This window comes from Falco biarmicus, chromosome 12 (assembly GCF_023638135.1).
Source record: "Falco biarmicus isolate bFalBia1 chromosome 12, bFalBia1.pri, whole genome shotgun sequence".
Taxonomy (NCBI): Eukaryota; Metazoa; Chordata; class Aves; order Falconiformes; family Falconidae; genus Falco; species Falco biarmicus.
In genome coordinates, this window is record NC_079299.1 from 5,440,954 (window position 1) to 5,465,203 (window position 24,250).

A 24,250-nucleotide genomic window follows, 5' to 3' on the forward strand; every position below is an offset into this window, starting at 1 on the left:
TCACAGCTATGCACCCAGTTTCTACTATTTAATTAGCTACAACCTACATGTGCCTGCATCATTTAAAAGCACACACATGCACATACACACTCTCTCTCTCTCATCCTGCTTTATAAAATGTAACTGGCAAATATCCAAATGTTTTACCAGACTGCTCCTGTATCATGCTACAGAGAACATCTATTCGCTGCCAATCTCCAGTGACTTTAAGACAATATGTATCAGTTTACTGCTCACTGCACTGTACTTTTCAATCTGCAGAGAAAACCCACTGCCTTTCTGAAAGATGTATTCAGACATCACAGCCTCCATCCACAACAAAGAGATGGAGGCCCAGCTCATTGCTTGGTCAAATCAACTTCAATAAGGCTATACTGACTTATAAAAAAAAAAAAAAAAGAGATGGTTTGAATGCTTGCAAATCACCTTTCCAAGTCATGGCTAGGGAAAAGCATTCATTCTGAGAGTCCCCAGCCCTTCTTTGCCACGACAGACTCCTGCCCTCTACCATGGGCCTAGCAGCTGCAGAACTGGGATTTTCTCTATTAGATGACAAGCCACGCAGGGCAGGGGATGTTTCTCTCCCAAGCTCAAGAGACCCATCATCAAGCACAGCCTCTGGGCACTACCACAATGTATGCCATCCTATAGCAGTGAAACATCAGCATTAAGTAGGTGACCCAAACAACTCAGCCACTGCACTGCACAGTGTCACACTGTGCACTCGTAGTGATTAGCAGTCTCTTCTCCAGAAGGGCTGTCTGAAGTGAAATAGGACTCATCATAAATGCATTAATTGGCAAGACTTCAGTTCACCAAGTCTGTGATTATTAGGTCAAATCTGCTCTGGGGGAAGACCTTTCATACGAGGTAAATTGCGGGGCTGAGCCCAGAGAGTCCAGCACGCAGAGGAAGTTGAGAGAAAGCAGCCTTCCTCCTCCTGGTACAGGCCTGGGTGTCCCCTCCAGTACAACATTGCTTCAGGAATACAGCGTCATCATCATCCACTGGAAATTAATGGAGAAAGTTGGTTGAACTCATCCATCCCTGTGAGAGCTCTGCAATATTCACAATTGAACTGGACTATGGGGCGTTGGACATTCTGTCTCCAGAAGGAGCAGAAGCCATAACAAAGGAGAAGACTTAGAAGCCTGAAGCTCCTTGGCTTCAGTAACCTACTCTGGCAGTGATCAGGTAAAGATACCTTTTTTAATGCTACAGAACAAAACATGCAGTGCCACTTGCAAAGAGGGAACCTGCATTTGACAGTCAGGGAATGGGCTTTACCTCGGATTCCCGGAGATATATGCCTTTGCCATCTTGTGTTAAGTTGCGAAAGGCCTCTGCGAAAGTAAAGGAGCAGCATTAACTTGATAGCCATGAGAGCAACACCAGCCAAGACATTCTGTCTCAGGTAAAACCTCAATGGGAGAGTTTGTAGGCTATTCACAAGTGCATGTGAGCTTCTCTGTTCTGTCACTGGAAGATCCCTGAGGGCCGGAACACAGGGAGCAGCTGAACAAAGTCAGGCATGTTACTGCCTGTCCATCCAGCTGTGACACCTTGAAATGCAGGTCATCCCAGCCTCACCCACCACAGTTTAGAGACACGTGTGAAGCGTCTACATGACAAGCTCACAGACTGAGTTATCAGCAGTCCCACCAAATGTATATTCCAAGGCTCTCCTCTTCCTGGAAAATGAACAGTCTCTACCTGGACTTTACCTACCTCTTCCTACAGAAGTGCAAACCTGCAGGGACCTAAATCACTTTGATATGTACAGCCTGGATGTCTGTAGAAAAGTGACTGGTAGAAAGGTAGAGTGCTTGATTTCTTCTATATCTGTCCCTTGCTTTACAATTGATTACTCTTGGTCTATTCAGAAACCCAATCCTAGTTTTGACCTTGCCACTGCCAGCTGGAGCAGCATCAGAAGGGCCAGACAGAGCTTGGCTGGGCAGCCCAGCTTGCCCGGCCAGCCACGTAACGCCAGCCTCACCTCCCATGATCTCCACTCGAAGCATGAAGCACACAAAGCTCTCAAAGCTGATCTGTAAGTCAGGGTCACCATATCTGATTGCCATCAAATTACAGACTTCATTGCTGAGCGAAATGCCTTCATAAAAGGAGAGGGGAAGAAAAAACAAACAAACAAACAAACAGATTGAGATGGCATCTTCCAGCTGTACACAGTTGCATGTGCTATGGGTGTCCACGCAGCTGTGAGCATGCACAACCAAGTGGCCTTCAGCCGTTCTCCAACAGTTTGGTTTTTCAAACCTCCCCTAAGATAATCAAATATTAGGCAGACCAGACCACTATATGGAAAAATCTCCTCCAGACTTAAATGTGTTCAGATCTGACCCCCTATACTCAGTCCTGCCAGAGCTGGAATAAAATACACATGGACATCCTTTGCTTATGGGGTATGAGGATAATAATAGCAGCTGTGTTTAAGAGCAATACCCCACAAGAGGGTAGTAAAGGAGATGGAAAAAGAAAATCCAGAGGAAGCTCATACAGAAAGCATCAGTCCCAATGTCAGGCAGCATTTGCAAGGAATAAAAGCATTTTCTGTTCATGGCCTGGGATTTTAAGTTTGCTTTAGCAGAGGTCGGCCTGGGTTTCTCACTGTGCTTTCACTGACCAGATGAATTGGGTGAACACACACCAAAAAGAGGAGTGATATTTAAGCTGTTAACATGCAAAATAAGCTAAAAGACTGAGCACCAGCCCCCGCTCAAAGCCCAGTAACAGCAACAGAGCTTGGTCCAGTATTTGGACCTACATGTATTGTCTTCCATTTCTAAATCAAGCTTCAGGCAACCAGTTTTACCTCTGTGCAAGTCCCACACTTTAAGGTTCAGTCCCTGAGCTGTCATCTTCAGCAGAGGCAGCAATTTACTATGAGCTAGATCTGGCCTCCTGCATGTATCCACACAACCCCCCACAGTCTTTTAAAATTAAATTAGCAACGAACAGGAAGGGATTTAAAAACTGGGTCTAAAATAGGCACTTCTGTTTCAGAGAACTATCAATATGAGACCACACTGGGGCAAAGATTAAGTAGCCCATCCCACAGCCAAATAATTTTCAGATGTGTTTACCCAGCTAAAGAGGGAAGCAGAGATGGCTAAGACCATGCAGCCTGTGATGTTTTCCACTCCCTCCTGGGCTTCACCTACAATTCCCAAGATGTTTCCCAGCCCTGAGCTTTACGACAAAGAGGATGAGACTTGTCAAGATCTGCTGTGGGCTCACCTGTCTCCTGTACAGCTGCATGCAGTTCCACAAGGCCAAGCTTTCCTGATCCACTAGTGTCTCTTTTCTGGAAAACTTCCTGGGGGGTGAGGGAGATAAAATATTTAAACAACAACAAAAAAAAACCACCAAAAACCAACAGATGACACCAAAGGGATTGTGAGCAGGGAGATATTGCAAGGGGACACAGAATTTATTTTTATACCGAATAGAAAAGCAGCCTTTTCCACAGGACTCTGAATTCCTGGATACTCAGTGTGCCAGAGGCGTTCAGCTTCATGGGTGAATTAAGGTCAGAAGATCTCAATTGAATGTCAGAGAGCACCCATTACATAAAACAAAACAAACAAACCCCTAACAAACTACTAGCCACTCCAAACAACAAACTAACATAGCCACTCCAGCATTCAAACAATTGTAATAGGAGAATAATGATTTCTTAGACCACAGGCCTATCTATAGGCTTGATCCTCCTCCCACTAAAGTCAATGGGAATCTGGCTGCTGATTTCAGAGGCAGCAGGAATCAACTCTTTCCCAAACCACAACTCTTTCCCAAACCAATTCCATTCTGTCACAGCTGAACTGTTGTTATGGAGGGTGAGAAGTTCAATAAGAAAGTCCATGTCCTGGTGGTAAAGAAATCACAGTAACACCCAGTCTGCCCGAAGAAATAATGCTCCAGTGAAGTACTGTATGAGTCAGAAGTATCACTCATGCCAAGGATACATCCAGGAGTGCCAAGATACCCTGGCAGGCATCCAGACTGAAACTCAGGCGAAAACTCTGGAAGTCTGGAGAGAGAAGGAAAAAAAATATTGTTTTCAGGAGTCATTGAACATCTCTCAGAAAAATGAAGTCTCAAAATTTCCCCTCACTTAAGAGGGCTCAGGCCTCAAAGCCTTTGTGAAACTTTATACCCACTTGAGAAGACGTATCATTTATGATGATAAAAATATGAGGCAACAGGATGGATTCTACTAGTCTCAGAAAATCCAATATGAGCTCCCTGCAGGCATGTAATATGGAATGAAATATGGTGCACTATCTCAAGCTATTAGAGAAAATGGAAGGAAAAGGACATCCAAAGCTGTAATCCCAAACAGAATTTACTGCATGACCTTGAGCAAAGTCACTTGACCTGAAGAGCTTTGGGGAGCAGCACTGCAGATTAATTGAAACCCTTGTGCTAAGCATCTCTCTCGCGCTCTTTCACAGACACACTGCTAGGTCTGTTAATATAATTAAAAATACAGGCATCACTGAAAACATGATCCTGCATCAAAGCACTGATGAACCATTCCTGGTTCATACATAAGTTACATGAAGAGTAGCAGAAATAGACTCTAATCTCACTGCAAATCATGATTATAGATTGTCTGTAGACTTCCACTGAGCAAGGGACAGAATCATAACTCACCAATCCCTTCTCTGCAGAAAGTGAAGATGTTTTAATCTTGTAATAGCCCTGTTTAGTAAATATGAATCAAGTATTGTAAAATTTTTAAATGTCTGTCTTAAAATTGATCACTTATGAAAAATTAAAACTGTTCAACATAGTCTTCCCACAGATAAGACAGGGCCTGCTGGGTCAGTTTGCAAAGACAGAAGAGCTATCCTGGTCCATTTTTGTAGAAAAGGGAACAATGTCAAATACAGCCTAACTGGAAAAAGCATCACATCAGCCCTTTGTTCATTGTCTTTGTTGCCTATAATTGCTGGATAGTGTATTTTCTGTGTTGCCCATCAGTTGTTACCAGTGAAGAAACTGGGAAGGAAAACTGGGAATAATCATTGTATCTGTAACTTCATTATCATTGTTCAGATAAAAGAGCCACTGCAATACCTCGTTGCTGTCCAGGTAGCATTATTTATAACTAGGGACCAATTATAAGCTTGTGGAGTGCTCCGGGCTGCCACTGGCAGAGTGGATGTCACAATCCTCACGAAAGAGACAACCTCTGGGCTCGCCTGCTTCTTACAAGCGTAATTACACAGGCTACCCGCACCTCCATTCTGTTTCCCAAACACAAACAGTGCAAGGAACAGCCTTATGCATGCATAGCAGGGAAGAGTAAATAGGAATAGCAGGCAAGAACCAGGCACATCAAGGTAAAGACAAGACCCCTTCCACCACATAACTGCCTACAGATGAGGCTGACTTTTTACACCTTCCAGCAGTGGCACTGCTGAGGCTGTGGCGGTGGCACAGGCATACAGCTTCTCAAGGCTGAGGTCAAGCTGGGTTTGGAGGTCAAATCCAGAGTCTGCATCCACACACAGTATCTACGCTTGCTCTTCCCCCTCATTGTTTCAATTGGTGAAATTAAAAATAATCCAAATTCACTAATAATCCAAAGTCATAAGGCATCCCATATAACATTTCAAAGGGAGAGATACCAGTTAAAAGACTCTCAATTTCTGGCTGTAATCCTTCTCTAGAGATGGGATACTGTTTTATCCTAATTGGCTGATCTGGGTCTTTTAGGGAGACCGTGATTGGTTTGATATTTAATTTTTCCACCGCTTCACTTCTAAAATTTCTACCATGTTGATTCACACCCCAGCAAATTCTTTCTCTCTGGAAATCTAACATGGCATCAGAAGAGTCAGTTCAGTCAGATTCAAGTCAGTTTCTCTTCCCAGAAATCAAGAAACAAATACAGGAGCTTAGGCTTTTCTCTAGGAGGGTTTATTTTACAGAAACCTTATTTCTTAGCACTTACTTCTCCAAGATATATTATTCAGGATCCTCTGAAGCTGAACAGCATTTATTTCAGGATTCTGTGATATGGAAGAGAATTTTTAATTTTTAAAATTATTTTTTTTAAGTCTTAAATCACTTTTCTCCCTCTTTTGTTTTCCCAGCATGTCCCATCTTCATTCTCTGCTTTCCTGGCCCCACTCCAGTCACTGTGAAAATCAATAGAAAAGACTCCCTTTGAATATGACAAGATTCTCAGCCTGCAAGAGCTGCAGTCTGCTCTGAGCTAAGTTCTCAGGGCTCCATACAGATCAATGCTGTACTGCAGATTTACACTGAGTGAGGATCCAGACTGTTAACCTTTCAGCCCTAGCACCATCCCTCCCATCAAGCACACTGTCAAGAGACCTGCTTCAAGTATTTCCCTTTTATCATTTACAAACAAAACAAAAGAAACTTTGGAATACTCCCTCCCCAAACTTTTCAAAGCATTGACTTCCCCTCCTCCTTGTTATACTAAAGTTTACAGGTTTTTTTAGAAACTGGGACATTTTTTTGTTTGGAGATATTTTTTTTAAATGTCACTCTTCAAAAAATAAAAGCCTGTTTTCAGATCATTGAGGCATGCCAGGGTAATGCATTAAGAAGTGACAGTACTGCTCACTTCTGTGGGTACTTGGACCTCCTGACTGCAAAGGACAAGCACCTCACAATACATGGCAATTTCTACCACATATGAAAGCCATACCATTCTCCAAATCAGAATCTTAAACAAGTAAAAGCAAAGCAAAAAGTAAAAGCATTGCTTGTTTTTTGTAACAGCTTCCATCAAAATACTGCCATCAAAAGTGCAAATGTGTTTTTGTGAAATTGTGTTTGTCAAATACAGGGTATGCTGCTGAATAAACACAGCCACCTTTTCTGAAAGGTGGAACACTTGCATCCCTCACCATAGCTCACCATCACCTCGCTAAAAATAATCTTTCATAATAAGGATCACATTTCACAAGGAAAATGAGTGAAAAAAGGAGATGATGAGACAGTTGTTATCTACTTCACCTCTCAAAGCAAGTTAGCTTTCAGACAAAGGATACATGAAACAAGTGTCAATATTTCAGGGGCTGTTCTCCAATAGGCGACTTTCCCCAGTGAGTGTAAGAACACCCTAAAGGGTAGGATGGATCCACACAGCCCACCACTTTGTCCCCAGTAGAGGCAATAGGGATTACTTTTTAGGGAGAGCACATGAGAGGTCAGCTTTTGCAGTCCATTCTCCTGTTTCCCTGGCACCCACGCCTGCTGGAAAAGGGATCTTAGAGGACACCTCCCTGTCTAGTCCTTTAGTACCTGTTTATGGACCCGCTGCCCATCAGTTTGCTAACACCTTTTGAGCCTGTTGATACCATCACACCCACAATGTCCTGTGTCACTAAGTTCCAGGCATTCACATCCTGTTGTGCAGAGAAATAAGCCTAGCTCAATGCTACCGTATTTGCTAAGTCAAATCTGCTGCACGGAATCAGCGCTGTACACACAGCCCAGCCTCCTGAGGCCCCTCTCTGTTCCCTGCACTTTGCTGTCCAGACCTCCCTTGAATATCCACATGCTTTTGCTTTCACAGAGCCACATAGTAGCTCTGGAGGAGTTTACTCTGACACACTTATGGACACACTTACCTGTTTAAAATGCTTTGTGAAAAAATCCTCCCAAATCTTGCCTTCATACCTATCAACAATTTCCTTTAAGATATCAAAAGAAAAAAATCATTAACATAAGGAAGAAAAATATGACCACCCAAGTTACTAAAGATGCTTTCTCAAAACTGCATTCTTGTCCCCTGCCCTTCCAAACCTCTTCCCACCACTGCAATCAATGCCACATCACTAACACAGCCCACTTATGCTAAGACAGCTCCCCACCTCACAGAAATTCTATTTCTTGGAAAGAAATACTCAGATAAGACTCAACAGGGAGAAACATTTCCCCCCATCCAGCAAGCTGTGCAACAACAAAGGATGGAGCTTGCTCCGTGCCAAGAAGAGAGAGAAGGGTCTTGGTCCTTCTTTATACAGGAGAATAGAGGAGATGAAAGAACACCACCCCTGTTTATGTCAGGGGACCAGACTATGCTATAAACTCGCTGGCACAAACTGCAGATGTGCATGCACTGCCATTGAGCTCCATTATTTTGAAAATAACCTATATAGCACTGCTCAGGTCCCATGATGTCTTCAAAACTTTCAAGGCATGAAAGGAGTGGGGAGAATGGACCAGGAGTCTCCAAAAAGCCATGGACAGGAAAGACTGCAGAGCAAGTAAGATGGTGTCACTAAAAGAAGTTTGCAAAAAGGCAAAAAAGGCGTCTATAAAATTGCCCACCCCCCACACTTGACTGCATCTGTCTGCATGGTCCAAGGGACTCTGCCTGCGTTAGAGTCCTTTCTTTAGGACTTTCAAAAGTGCCACAACACAAGCACTCACATTCTCACTCAGCCTCTCTGTTAGGGCAGAGCACCAGGAAAAACCCAACATGCAGAGCTGAAGACTGAACCACAGACCTCCCACTTCCCTTATACTCACTCACCTTAGAAAGGGTGAAACTGGTGTTCCCACCCATTTCCCTAGAGGTGCAAAAAAGTCAGACACATTAAGGAGATATCCCAGAGTTGTGTGTTTGTCTATCACAGGTGGCATCCCCCATCCCCAGATGGGGCCCCAATCCGCTGTTGCAGCATATGTTTTTTCCCTAGTGTAACAGCCGCAGTAAGGGAAGCCCTCACATCCATATGGCTCCCCAAGGGCTGCTGGCATCTGAAGTCTCCAAAGCATCATTTCTGCACAAGCAACCACCCTAGCATTGCCAGCAGGGCCTCCTGGCAAACCAATGGTGCATCAAAACCTTGTCCTTCTCTACAGTCTCAAACATGAGCATGCTGCAAGAATCCTTTGTGTGGGCCTAGCTCAACACTTCTTGAAAGGGTAAGGCCAAAAGCAGTGCTTCAGCCACTGAGAATCCTAAGGCGAGAGAAACCCACAGCCACCCTCTCCAGAACAGATTGTGCTGCCTTTTGCAGACTGAAGTCTTTATGCTGCCCCCATTAGACTAGAAATACCAGATCATCCCACCATCCCAGAGAATTAGGTGCTGGCAGAGGGGTAGCAGCATCTTACTGAAGCACATGTTTCCTGGAGAAGACACGCAGGATGAATTCAGACTCCTTCTGAGGCTCCAGGGTGGATGGGACAATCACATAGACACCAGGCTCCAGGTGGAAGTCATGAGTCACTTCCCGCTCATCGAGGAAAACCTGGTGCTTGTTCACAGGCTGATGTTGGGTGAAGAAAGATGGGGGCAACTTTCTGTTGCTTTCCTGGTACTGTTAAGGGACAAAACAGAAAAGTGTTCTGCACCAGCTAAACAAATGGACAAAAGGCCTGAGAGGAATTCACAGGCATGGCATAGACATCCTACCTTCACAGCTCAGATTTCTTTACAGCACAAGCAGATAACAGGGCCCAAAGGACTCAGTCTCCTCCCAGCACATGGTGGTTCTCACTGTGTACCACCCCTGCCCAATACTAATATGACAAAGAACAGGGCTTCTTGCAACTTTGTCAACAATAAGGAAGGAACAGCAATAAAGACTAGGGAGAAGTGTCTCCTGTCAAAGTGGCTACTGCAAGAGTCATTTCCATACTGGCAGAAATGATTGCAGGCAGCAACTGCTCTAGACACTGCTCTTCACTAGACAGAACACTCCTCCTATCCCATAGGTATCATGCACTTTATCCCCAGCTTGTCCTTTGCACTAGGGATCTGGTAGCAGAGGATTTTTCGGAGCGCCTGTGATCTGAGTGTGCTGCAAGAGCAACCTAATCCCTAGCCCTGACTCCACACATATGTCCTTGATCTGCCTGGCACTCTTGGCTCTTACAAATGTTTTGCTCTGCAGACACTTTTCTGCAATAGTAGAATGGATAAAGTGTTGATCCAGGCAACACTGAAATGATTTTTAATGCCACTGAGTGCCTAGGACACAAGCCAAATAAATAATCCTGCTAGCTAAAACCACTGTCACCTTCTGATCTTGGCTGTTCCTCAAAACATTTAGCCATGTTACTCCACAGCTTCATAGTGGAGATGCTATTCCTCTTCCTTTGCCAGTATTTTTCTTACTAATAGAGCAATCTTTCTTCTGAAGAGTTCAGGGTTACTCCTCCTCACGCCCCTTATGTTAAATTCAAAGTTTTTATGTTCCAGTCAATACTTTGTTGACCGTAGTTCCAATGCCTTAGATGCTCTTGGCTTGCCATCTCTCTGTATTGATCTTGGCAACCACTACAAACCTGAAATTAAAGTTCTGGCTGCCACTGTTCCCTCTGGGGTGCAGCACAGCAGTGTGCTAGGGCCACGCTCATACCCGCCTCTGCCAGGAAATTTAATTCACTTGTAACCCTGATAGAGCCCAAAATATTTAAGTCAGGAAAGAGTGGCATCTTACCTCGTGGTTACCATGCTAGAAATACAGTAACTGGGAACACAATTGTGCTGCCCTGACCATACATCCAAACTACTTCTTTAGCAGCCCAAATTCAAAGGGACTTTTGTTTAAGAGGTGTTCTGAGTATTAACAGCGTGGAAGATATGCCCTTTCCAGATAAAAGGAGCTAAGCCTTCCCTGTTTTAAATAGCCGGCTGGGGCTGAAGCTGGGGCTTACATCAGGGTTTAACACTCAGGGCCCTTCCTTAGGTCTAAAAGGCTCCTGGCTAAAGAAAATGTTAGAAATACAGCTGGCCTGAGGAAGATGAAAGCACCTGTAGCATCAGCTCCAGAGCATGCCCAGGCAGAAAGGAACCTGAGCTCTGCAGGAGGCCCCTGACTTCCAGGGACACAGGCTCTCTTCCCACCTCATCCTAAGTCTGGGAAGCAGCAGAAAGGTAGCTCTGGATCCCCTGAGAGCTGCAGGGAGTCTAGCTTAGACACAGCCAAGAACTGGGGCACCATCTCACAACTGAAGCATGGACAAAGTGCTGATCAGGTAAACACTGATGCCACGTCTAACACCTCTGAAGACTCAGTGCAGAAGCTGAACAACTAACAACCCCTTTTAAGGCCACTGAGCCCTCCTGATAGGACTGCTTTTCAAAGAAAGAGTCAATGGATAGCTGTGCATTAATAAATGACTTACTGTGGTGCCTCACTGATCTTTGTCAACGTACACTGTGACTAGCTATCAGCCAAGGAACAAAGGCAAACACAACTCCTTCAGTGTTGTCATACCAGGTGCACCAGCCCAGATCTCCCAACAAACAGCCAGCAGCAGTGACAGGGGACTCACCTGTAGGTCCACCTGCAGGAAGAAAAGAAACAGAGCATCTGTCAGACAGGGACCTCTGAGTCTCACACAACATAGCCATGTCATTGCTGGGAAGCGGCTACATATGCCTAGCTGCAGTCTTTGCCTTCAAAAACCTCAGCCTCTTCACCTGAAAACCCTTCCTCACAGTAATTGCTCTGTAACTGTGCAAACTCACAGCAGCAACAAAAGCTGTAGCTGTGTTCGAGGGAGGACAGTGGTTCTGCAAGGCACTCTGATAAGCAGAGAATTAAGGGGAGGAAACTCTACTTCTTCTAGAGATATCCACTTATCCCTGGATACACAGGGAACTAGCAGTATTCAGACATGGGCAGCTGCCATATCATACTAAGACCACTTCTCAAGCACAGTTTTACTATGGATGGAAATAGCCCAAGGGCAACACTCCCCCTGCCCCAAAGTAAGGGGACTCCTGGCACCCTTTCCCAACTCTTGCACATACTTTCAGAGAGGGCAAAGTAAAGCCCATTGTGCTCTGAAGCAGGAGGCACTTCTCACTGCTCTACAGGCTAACACACGGCATGCCAGAGAGGCAGCAAGCGGGGCTCAGAGCCTGAGGAAGCCTAGCCCTGATGTGTGAGGAGACTGGGCACAGGCAAGAAGAAAAAAGCACAGATCACCCTGTGCGCAACAAAACTCTTGGTCTGCAAAGCTTTACAGTTTACAGGGGCTGGAATTTTTCCTATTTGGTGAAAGCAAGAAAGGCAAAGAAATTCTTTGCACCCTGTAGAGTGAAAATCCAATGAAGAGGTGAGGAGCTCGGTTCCGGTGTTTGCTGCTGTGTTTCTGCATCAGGGATATAACCACACTGCAGGAACCCTGGCTTTTCTTACCATCTTCAACGGGTAAAACATTCAGCCAGTACTGAGGGTTCATCCAAAAGGTGCCTAAGCAAAACAAGAAAAACATTTTGATGTCATTTCCATCACAAAATTGGTTGCCAGCTTCCTACGTGATGCCTGATGTTGGACTGAATAGGTGACAAGTTTTCTGGACCTCCAGACACCACAGGAATTTGATCTTAGGGTGCAGTTTGCAAGTTTAGCAGTGCAACCACTATGTAAGACAGAAGGAAGGCCAAAGAGCAAGGAACATTCCTGCTCACCCGCAACTAAGAGCTTGTTTTGCTTATAAATGTATCACTGCCCCTCTATCACCTTCGGTGTATGGGCTAGCTGACTTCAGACCCCACCTGCTCTGCTTCCGGAAGGGCTGAGCCTCTGTATTTCCCACTCACTTTACCTAAAATAGCACTTCCTGGAAGTGCTGAGGATGCAAATTTTAATAGATAATTTTAATGCCCCAAAGAAGCTCAGTGCTGGCAATTGATCCTAGGATCCTGCAGCTCATTTCATGCCATAACCATCCCACTGGCCTATGTTTGCAAGTGATGCAACTTCTGTCATAGCAGAAGCTAGTCAAAGTCCTTCAGATGCTTATTTCTGAGCTTTGTGTGGAGGGTTAAGGAGGAAGAGCATGTTCTTGTTGCCAATTTTGTATTAACAGGTATAAGATGCTGGTAACTGAGTCGGAAGAACAATGTTACCCCAGAGTCATCCAAAAGAGCACCTCTCACCATGACAGAACCCCAGACTTCCTCCTGCTGTACTTCCTTTAACCCATCTCCCACTCTTCAGGGAGTACATCCACTTCTTCCCATCTTCCTGGCTCATCAGGTCTGGAGTTAATTTACAGATCACCAGATCTACAAAATGAATCTTAAAATCTCGCAGAGACATCCTGAGAAAAAAAGAGTGCCAAGAGACATTTTGTCAGCAGCTTAGTTTAGCCCATATGGCTTATAAAAAAAAAGGGAGCAGGGAACTTCAAAGCCGCACCATTCTGTGTTACATATGGTAATGCTCATATTTTATTAGGCAGTAAAGAAGAAAGCGTCTGCTCCAACAGCAGCATCTAGAAGTAGCAAATGCACGACTAAAATTTCAGCAAAGGATAGCAGCATAGCGATTAAAATAATATTGCCACCAAAGGGACGGCAGTGAAATGACACGGGCGACAATATTGCCACCCCGTGGCAGAAGCTATGTTTGTTCCCGGTTTCTCCACAAGGCAAGCAAGAACTTCCCAAAGCTGTCTTAAAATGAAAAAGCAGGACAAAAGCTCTTGAAAGCTGCCCATGCCTCCAGCAGCCCTTGGAGACCCGACAGCGTCCCCCTTCTCCCTCACTCCTGCCACTGAAGAACAGTGCACCTAATTCTGCGTCAGCACAGCTACAGCTTCTCACATCGTCAAGCAGGAGAGCAAGAAAGTAAGCACGAGCTGTTACAAAGCAGATCCCATATGCCTCGACCCAAATGGCAACGTGCTGCTTCATCTCCAGACGTAGCCCCAGAGCTACTGGCAGAGAGGATAGAAGTGAGACTGCGCTGTTACCAGAATTCTCCATCCTCCTTCTTTTTCCTCAGCAAAATCTTCTCCTTCGGGCTCAGCAGCTCCCATTTGTAAGAGCTGAGTGCAAAAACATCAGATGACTAGCCAAATGTGGCCTCAAATGCAAGGCAGAGTACAGAGCTTTCCACTATAAAAAGAGGCCAACACCCCATCTCCATATTTATCCCCCACTAAAACAGGCCTCCCTGTGCCTTCAGCCACGGGACGCTCTCCACAAGCAGTCTGGGTCCCATGAGATATAGCCAAACGGCTCCAGTTTCCTCCAGCAAAAGCCAGAAGTGCTCCATTTCCATCAGCCAGTCCATTCACTTGCACACGCAGCTTCCAAGTGCTTAAAATATAAAAATCTAGGCCTGTTTTGTTAGTTAATTTTCTGTCAAAGGAGATGTAATAGGAAGAGTGTTCGGCATAATGAATGAATGACTAGGACAGCACAAGAGGCAGCTGGGAGCCATTTAAAAGGCAGGCCTACAGTACGCTGCTCATTATGCTCTTCAACAGGAACAGCTGGTAGTTGTCATTAAGTGACAGGCGTGCATCAGAGAAGTTACTGCTCTGCAGACAAGGTGAAAGTCACTCACATTCCCAGCACTGCCCTGTGCTCTTGCTCTTCCCTCCTCCCTACCCCTGACCCTCAGCAAACAGGATCTGTGCAGGGAATGAAGCAAAGCTTGGAAGGAAGGAACATGCTCCGCTTCAAAGAGGACTAGGACACAAGTCTACAGTTTCCCATGGTCCAGAATACAAACCGCTGCCTTTCATGGATCCCAAACAAAAAAATCAGGCAGATGCAAATACAGGGTCCAATTGCCTCACTAGCTGCTTCCTCTGATCTCATACTCGGTTGTATTTCCCCAAGTGGCCAGGACAGAGGACTCCTTCACAGCCACCCAACTCCAACACTTTGCAGTCCATGGAGGACTTTGCATAGTCCCTCCCATGATAAAAGGCCATGTGCCCTGAAACAGGCCGTTTGTTTTGAGCCTCCTACACAGCTATGTCACTTTGCATGCCATCCAGCTCACAGCAACGTGGCCAGCATCTGATGTTCATATTATGTTTCTGCTGGTATTCCATGAATGGAAAAGCAGAACTGAGCTTGTTGAAGCTGCATGTGTGAAATGAGCCCAACTACGTGAGCACTATCTGCTGGAGAAATACAAGTCTATCGAGTCATTGCTTTGACGCCAGAGGGTCTGTACAAGCAACTAATCTTAATGCTGCTCTCAGCACTAATTCATGCCTGAAGATGGCAGCAGCTTTCCTCGAAGAAACCTTTCCTCCCAGCATCAGACCTTCCCGGTTTTAAACTCACCTGTCACTCCAGTCTCCTTTCCATTCAATTTTTCCCCATGGATTTCTCAGTCTCACTAGGTTTTCTGGTCCGTATTGACAGGTCACCTGCGGAAAAAAGTGACAATGTGCTTACCAAGGTCTCAGCAGTTCCCATCTGGTTTATACCACTGTACTATGCCAGATACTAACAAAGATTTTGTTTGTTCTCATAGATGCCAGCAAATATGATGATAAAAATCTATGAACGTGCAACTCTGAATGCCGTCACAAAGAGATTAAGATGCTTTATCCTACCTTCTACATCTGAAAACAGAAACCACAAACCTAATTTGGAGGTTTGACCGTAAATTCCTCTCCCTTTCCAACATCTGCTCATTTTGTGCTTATGTGGGGGCAGGACTGTGCTGTTCTGAAAGCTAAGTCCTACCCCAGCACCATGGGACAGCACAATGCAATCCATGGGGTGGCCACATAGATTAGTGCCTTCTGAACTGGGGTGCCATGGTGGGAGAAGAGGGAGCCAGGCCAACAAGGGGCTTTGTCTGCAGCATACAGCAGAATGGCTGACGTCACATCAGCTCCACATGCTTGGTCAATTCCTTACTCCTGCCTGGCTCTTCATGACATCAGTGGCATCACAACAGTGACAGACTTGTTGCTGATAAAGTCCATACCTAAAACCCTCCTACTGTGCATGGGAGACACAAGCATGCATCATTCAGATCATAGTATCTCTTCCAGCTTTCATAGCATCTCCTGCTAGAGGTACTGAACGTGCTTTCACCCACACCTATATCACATACCCAAAGCCCGACAAAGTCCTTTGTCATCCTTGTCAACCTCCTTTTGAAGCTGGACAAGATAATCATCCATCAATCCAGAATGAGAAAGCTCAAGCTTTCTCTCACTTTCTGGGACCTGTTATTTTACTGTCCATTACCTCTAGAAAAATGTCTTTAGGGGACTCCCAGTGATACTTCTGGAGAACAGTGGGGTCCACTTGCATTCTCTGCACAGGAGCCCAGCTCGGTTCCCTTACTTAGGCCCTGATTCACATTTCATCTGAAGTTTTTCATATTTTGGTCCCTGTATTCCATTATCTTTACTTCTCTACGTCTGCTCCTCTGACATCAGAGGAAGGCTTTTTACCCCCATGTAGGTTTCAGCACATCCTCCCAGCATCCCCAAAGGCCAGTCCTCTCATTCTTCACAGCTAAGATGCTCTCAGCAGAGCCCTATGAATCGTTCCCACCTTTAGAGATATACTGACCTATAACCATTGTCCTTTACATCAAGGTCATGAGACTAAAATGGACATACTTGAAGGTGAATCTCTGCAAAACATGCAGTCTCTTTTAGTCTCTTGGACAAAGAGAAGAGCACGGGGGGAGGAGACACCACAGTTGCCCTGCTTAAGGGTTGAACCTATGACTGCAATAAAAATTGCTGACATCCAAACAAATCTGGACCCTGGACATCAAGGCTAGTCTTACCTTTCTAATACCGGTTACTGTGTAGGCATGGCCAGCAACAAGCCCATTCTTCAGGACCTTTGTTGCCTGTACACAAGGAAGAGAAACCGAATGAAAATAAACTTTTTATTCTATCCTTACTTACACAGCAGACTCATACCACTATGGAGAATGGTTTGAACTGAAACAAAAATTTAAGTCTAAACTCCCAACAGCCATAGTTTGCAGTATGCTTGGAACTGAAAGGTTGATTGGGAAGGTCCCTTCCTAAATTGTGGATCTTCGGTTCCTAAATTGTGGATCTTTGGCTAGAGACCATCTCATTTTTAAAAGTCCAGGAGGTCAGGCTTTGATTTGCAGAATGGTAGGGTTTCCCAACAGCTAAAGTATTAGCATAAGGCTTAGATGCCAAGATTTGAATTCATGTTCCGAACTACACACCTCTCTCTTAGCTATAAGCTTATTCCATGAGTCTCTGTCACTGCATCATGTGCAAAAATGGAAAAAATATTTAACAAAAACAGGAAAATGCAGTAGGTCCTTATTTAATAGAGGTTCTTTGATGGATTAACCAGTTCCTAACATAACAACAGGGAGCTGAGAGCAGCAGGGAATCAATCCATGTGCAAAGTTTAACATTAAGAATGTGATTTCTACTAAGTCACATGTGGCAGTTTTGATACATTTTAAGCCACAATGACTAGCTGAGCAGAGGGTTTGCAAAGGCTTTTAGCTGTGAAGCCAATTGTTGTCACTCCAAGTCTCACCCCTAAATGTGTCTGACAGCCCATGAGAGATCTGCTGTAGGTTGCTCTTGTCAGGATACCCCACAGATCAGGAGGAGCTGCTGCAATCTTTATCCTTATATTAACACCACCTGTAAAATCCACCAAGGCTTCTGAAACTTGCCCAATCTGCAGATCTTCCATAGGAGCCGTACAGCCTAGCAAGAGACATCAATATATTCTTGGGGTTATAGTCACAGATGATAGGTTGAGAACAGCATACCAATGAAAACATACAACAAAGGTCTGCAAAAGCAAAAGGAAGGCTGTAACTCATGTTTAATCTTAGGGGAATCTTGGATATTTAGGAAAAGGGGATCATAGCAAATTGTCTCTACGATTGCCCATAGTCTGAAAGGGACTCTTCACTCGCTGTCATCTCCTACTGCACAGTAGTGAGAACATGCCCATCGCTACTTCTTTGATAACTGTGCCTTAACAAATGTCACCTCACTTCATCACCAGACGCCACGCTGTATCTAAGTTATAGTGCCTTGAGGGACGTGCTGTCTGGAGAGCTCAATCTCCAATCTGATTTTCTTTACCATTGCAGCACAACTTTCATCAGTCTTTTTGTTCTAATGTTAACATCAAATGAAAGTAACTGAACTTTCCCACCTTTGTTGTGATCTTTCTCTCAATGTTAACTAGTTTTTTTCCCCTGCTCTGCAGAGGTTATTTCAACCCAATATTAACAAAATTTATCAGATATGCCTTGTGCTTTCTTCTTAGCCCTGATAAACAACTCTAGATAAAACACCCTGTAAAGAAGCCAGTATTCTTACCATGCCACATGACTTATTAAATGCCTCAGTTCTGGGGGACCCAAGAGCAGGAACTTCTACCAAAACCAAAGTACAATGTTTCAGCAGACCCCCAAAATGAAACTCCTTGGAAGTTTCTCAGACTGGTAATACATCAAAGGAGGCATCAGAAAACATTTACCTTTGAAAATCCCTATCTGTGGCCTTCCACTCCTCTGTAGTATCTACATGAAGGCATCAGCCTAGCCAGTACAGCCCAAACAGTGATAACACTCAGAGGACGGTCTGTTTTCACACCTACTCCTAAACCCTTAAACTGAAAAGCCTGGATTGATAACAGCTACTGCAGTGGCAGCTTTTACTGCGTAATAATAGAAAGATGAGAACCATTTACTACACTCCAAATATGACAAGGCCTAGGAGATGCATTTATAAACAAGAACAAACTGTGTAGGCACCAACCAACATATTTTAGAGACACTATTTGCATAACTTGGAATGAGTCACTTACTTAGCATATGCCTTCTCCAGAAGGGCTCCCCAGAACACATTCTTATAGACTGAGGAAACAAAGACCAGCTCCCCCACCGTGTTCACTGGCAGGCGATCATCAACCACCACATCAACCCATTCACCAAAGTGCCAGAACTGTCAAGGGAAAGAAATGAGCTGTTTCCCTTGGAAGGGACCTCCCCTTGAAATAACAGGAAAGACAAGATAGCTTAGCTATGGGCACAGAGCAAGTTGCTTTGGGTCAGTAAGCTGCACTAACTCACCTACAGAACCAACTCCTCAGCCCCACCTTGCCAGAGGAGAAAACAAATCATGTATCAGGTGTAAAAGGATGAAGCAGGGAAAATTAGGCACAGATGGGCTTCTGGGGAAGGAGCTCCTAACTGCAGGGTAGTGGCATTACATCAAGAGCTGGGCAAAGGGGCAGCAGGTCGGAGCAGATGTGCTCAAGTCCTTCTGACCCTTGCTACTATAGAGGAAGAATTTTGCCTGGATTAAAATATAGGTAGGGCACAGCTGGAGAGAAGGACTAAGCAGAGGTATATCCTCAGAGTGGCTTGTCATTGATCCGCTGCCTGCACTGCTTTGTGGGAGGCAGGTGGGCTACTCTCCAGGCTGGGATACCCTCTGGCTACTTGCCCCTCGCCAAGGGGAACTGCACACAAATTATCTAAGGTTGTGACATAAAATGGAACAGGATTTCTGAAAACCTCCTGCATTCTGCGGGAGCAGAAGTACCCGGAAGTGGAAAATGCCAGCATATTTCCTCTCAAAGCTCTGGTTTTGTGGCACGACTGCAGCCAAGATGTCCTGGTGGAACGTCAGGGCTTCCAGGGCCGCCAGGAACCAGCAGTTCTCTGTGCCAAGACAAACGGACACATGCAGTTGGCTGAAAAGCACAAGTTGTCAGCCAAGTTCAGGAACACCACCAAGATCCTAGCAGAAGAGCTGTCATGCTGATGTCTTTACAATTATAACAAATCATACACAGAAAATGAGATGATCCAGATGTGTGTTTACTTAACCTAACCATGATTGGTTTATAATTGTACTGTCATGATCTTTGCATTTGGATACTGTTTGGTTAAGTAAGAAATTTAGCAAGAAATAGCTCTCAATGGAAACTTTCTTGGTTTTAACTGACATTGTGTGGGTTTTTTGTTCTCTGTAAAGGCATACTATAAAAAAAAAAACCAAACTTTTCCCTTTTTCTTTGAAAACATTAATTTTTTCAGAAAATAAAAATAATTTCTAATGGCTCTCACATGTAAGACTGTATTTATCAGACTTCCTGTTCAGGGGCTTAAAACACTTAAAAATTAATGTAGTCCAGCTCCTACCTGTTTTGCAGATGACTATGTCCTTTTACTTTAGGTAACATGGGCATAAAAATCATTTTTCTAACTGCAAAGCTGAGAAGAGAACACACACACTAAACCTGACATACAAAGATAGCAAAAGTCTCAGATTTTGCTGCTTCTGTGGTCTCTGTTCAATCATCAAACAGCAACATTACAGAGGATTAAGAGCACAGGATCACTTCCTATTGCAGTATTAGCACGCACAGAAGCAACACAGAGTGGCAATTTCAGCTTGTGGAGACACCTCTCACCCCCTCACATCCCACCTTGAAGCTTGCCAGGATCTTTACTGAGCTTCTCCCATCTTAATGATTGCTTCATCCACCCCATGCCAAGTGAAGAGATAAGGATATGCACACCTTCTATTTCTATGTCAAGTTTTATACAGTCAAAAATTACATGAAAAATGTCACCTTGTGTAAGAACACTTAAGATATTTTTACAAACGAGCTTCCTCACCCACCAATCCTTGGCAGAGATCAAGTTGCTTTCTGTTTGCAGCATAAAATACTGGACTTCTGTGCAAAGCCTAGGAAGCACACAACCAAAAAAAAAAAAAAAAAAAAAAAAAAAAAAAAAGGAGGAAAAGAGTCAAGTCAGTAGTAATATGAGCTGGTTTAGCTTGAAGTCAAGGACTTTCTGTGTGCAGAGCTGAAATTTTCTAAGATGGGAAATCCAGTGAGTTCCTAGTCTAGGGTGTAAAACCCTCATGGATATTGACACAAAACACTCCTTCTGCCTGTTCAAAGCTTTCAAAATACTTAGGGTCCCTTTTGTTCCAGCAGACATTGTTTGCTTTGTGTATAACTCTAACGTTATGTGCTCTGACTAACCTGACACAAGCCTGGGCAAGCATTTGTGCTTGGTCTACACTGAATTTTGTCTCTAATTTAAGCCACTGGTGCTGAGATACATTATCATTGGTCTCCACAAACACCTTGCTTGGAAGACAACCCTTCAGACCTGCCAGCCCTGCTCCTCCACAATTACCAACAAATTTCTGCTAAAAGAAACTAAAATGGCATAGCATAACTGTTCAAACTTTCAGCTAACCTAGCTGACATCTCCACAATTTGACTGACAATCAAGCTACAGACTAACCAATGGCTGCTACAGAAGTTCCTGTTACTGTGACAAGAGTGGGTCTGTGAATAATTGTTGAGAAAGAAATAATGTTGATATTTTTTTCTTCTCACAGCTGCCTCTGGGGTTAAATTAATAACCTAAGTGTCAAACTTATGTTTCACTTGAATGACCCACAAATTGCTCAAGCTAGTTTTCACACTGTTGGTTTCCCCTTCAGGCAGTAGCAGAGAAACAGCAAACCCTCAGAAGACACTTAGAGTAATTAGACACCAACCCCTATCCTCGGTGAATTTGGGTGTTGAGTTTGCAGGCCATCAGTCATAGATGCAGCAAGCTACAAGCCTGCAGGCTGAACAGCAGAATCTCAGCATTTCATCTGCAGTACAGGGACTGAAGGATGCACAGCATCCATCCGCAGAGAGCCTTTGCTGGGCTAAGTTTGGTATTCAGAGCAAATGCCAGCCTTCTTCACGAGGCAGTTTTAGAGCAGCAGAACAGTGGACTGAGAGACACAGGAGGTGTCAAGTCCATTTCAGTATCTCTGGGGTGGAGGGACACCTGAAGGGCTTTGTAGAGGCCAGGACTCATGTTAACCTTTCCCTCCCAAATACCTCTATGCTGATACAGCTGCCTCAGCTGCAGTGCCCAGCACAACCCAGCTCAGGTCCCTGAGGACTCCACTCTTTCTCTGCCTGCAGATCCTGACTTAATACAAACTGTCTGTGAGACCAAATTACATATGAAACTCTGAGAACCAGGTCTGCTGTTCCCAAGGTCTCCTGCTTGCTTTGCAAAGGTACTCCTAATTTCCTGGTAATTTTCATGAGTTTTGCAGAAACTCAGCCCTTCTACGAAATTAGTTAACTCTGACAAAATGTGACAGCTAGAAATTAACTTAGCTAGGAGATATCTGCTATTACCTGGCAGAACTGCCTTACAGACACAGTAACGTAAGGAGTCAGTGTTACTGAAATTTTTGGTTAATTCTATACATTGCTTTTAGGAAGATCTAACTGTCTGTATGTTTCTCAGCGGCTCAGTAAGAACAGAACTGCCATTGCTAGTAACAGGCCTTATCTAACTGTGCCAGGCTCCTGGCCTGGCCTCCTAGGCTTGCTATCTATCCATTTGTTATGAGAACTTGCTCTGTGACCAGCCCTTACAACCTGGTCTCTCGTGATGTTCAGTTCAAGCATGGGATACCAGCAAAGGCCTTGGAAATATGGGCACAAGCAGAAAACAGAGGCCCCAGAACTACAAACAACTCACTGATAGCCAGTTACTGGTCCTGATCGAAGCTCAGCCTTGAGAGCTGGGAAAAGACTGCTCCAAGTACAATAGACTAAACAGTTAAGCAGAAAAAAAAGCAGCCCAGCAAGAAGATAAGGCACCTGCCACTGCCTGTGAAAGTAGCAGCCTCCAGCATCACAATGGTTTGTTGTCCATGGGAGAGAGGTCAAAGGCTAAGAACTGTCTAGAAAGTCAGCAATCTAAAAGGTCAAGATCTTGATTTTTGGGGAGCAGGATCATTGGCATGAAAACTGTCATCGTGAAAAGATGGTGGGATCACTGGAGATGTGAGCTCCAAGGACACACACTCCCCCTGCTCCCTCCGTCTGCTCTCCCTACCTGCTCCAAGCATTACTGGATATAAACTGAATAAGGCCAATTATGATTTTGGGCAACAAATGCTTTAAAGGCAATTATGAAGCTCCATGTACTCCAGCTTCCAAAATGATAGCTTTGTGTCATTTTGGTATAATCTCTGGAGGCATTAAAGCACACCTAAATCAAAGTCTAAAAGCAGTCTGCTAAATGCTAAATCTATTTGCTGGCTATCAGCTGAAATTACCCTACTACACTAGAGTATTCACTGCAAATCACTTACATGTGGCCTCTTCCACTGTAAATTTTGGGGTAGCTTCTTTAGCAGTGCTCCTGTTCCAATAGAACTTATGTGAGCAGGGAAGGTGTCATCTGTGAACAGGCATTTGTTCTTCAAGCAGGTCTCCAGCAGAGTCTGGTAGTTCTGCTGAATGGGTGGGGTGTGTTTTTGAAAGATACTCCTGCCTAAAGGCACAGGTGACTTCTTTTTTTTCAAGCAAAGCAGAAAAGGCATGGCAATGTCCACAGCAATACCAGGATAATTTTTCCCACAGAGGATTCTGCAGGGATCTCACCCTGCACAGTCCTGCTGGAAACTCCTGGTTTCTTGGGATGAGGCACACCTTCTCCAGAAGAATTCCTGATGATTAAAACAAGTATAAAAAGTCAATTTAATCATGGCTTTTAGAATTTCCTTCTTAGCTGGGGGGAGGGGGGGTAGGAGGGGTGGCACTCCCAGGAGGAGTGGGGACCCACCCAAATCTAAACCAGCACCTATCACTGTGTTTTCAAGGCTTTACATTTGCTGTAGAGCTGAGTGCAATCAAAATGAGTGACCCCACTGATTTTTACTGGGGCTTTGAAACCATACACATGGCTATTTTCAGTCTCTCTCTGGACTATTTTAGGCTCTCCAGGATATTTTTATAACTTGCTGCAATATGAATGACAGCCTTTATTCAATCACATTCTGGCATGTGGTTATTTCCACCACTCCCTTCCCCCCCACCCCCAACCCCCCCTCAAAAAAAAAGGCAAGAGAAACCAAAGACTAACAGAAAAATGGAATACATTAGATGTTACAAAGTTATTACTCACAATCCTCCCAATAGTTTTTTGCCATTTTTTCCTCATTTTGGAGAATGATACAATCTTCCCCAAGAGATCACATTCCATCTTGCTGATTACCACAGATTCACACATGAAATCGCATGCTGAGGTATTTTTTCTTGTGACATCCAAGACAGATGTTTCTCATCCCACCACTGAAAACAGCAAAAAGTGATCTCACAGCCCTTTTTAAATATTAGCAGCTATGTTAAACACTAGCAGCTATCACCTTTTCCTGCAAGTGGTGGGCTCCTGGGAGAAATCATGATTAAAATCTCAGCAGGCAAATCATGCCTATCAGTGGTAAGAAGGTGATCATAATCATAGCCTTCTCATTATTGTGTGGACTGAAAAAATGAATTGGGCTATAAAGTTCAATAAATGGTTCACAGGCCATAATTATACAGTATTTGGAAGGCTTCCCTGCAGAGGAGGCTCTGAGACTCAAAATCACTGCCCCAGGCACCCCAGGAAACCAGTTAGGAACCAGTTGATTGTTACTC

General features: G+C 44.4%; 1 protein-coding gene across 1 annotated transcript; it reads right to left on the bottom strand.

Moving 5' to 3' along the window:
* Nucleotides 1-749: 749 nt before the first annotated feature.
* On the bottom strand, nt 750-23,271 carry LOC130157820 (calpain-14-like). Its single transcript, XM_056357772.1, is given in 21 exon segments — nt 750-1,007; nt 1,288-1,343; nt 2,000-2,116; nt 3,262-3,340; nt 3,467-3,535; nt 3,990-4,054; nt 5,987-6,044; nt 7,641-7,703; nt 8,549-8,585; nt 9,136-9,345; nt 12,059-12,230; nt 12,920-13,083; nt 13,738-13,812; nt 15,071-15,156; nt 16,545-16,610; nt 17,291-17,449; nt 17,451-17,466; nt 18,584-18,720; nt 19,324-19,442; nt 20,406-20,475; nt 22,921-23,271. Coding segments are annotated over 21 exon segments (2,076 nt in total). The 5' UTR covers nt 23,152-23,271; the 3' UTR covers nt 750-980.
* Nucleotides 23,272-24,250: the final 979 nt, after the last annotated feature.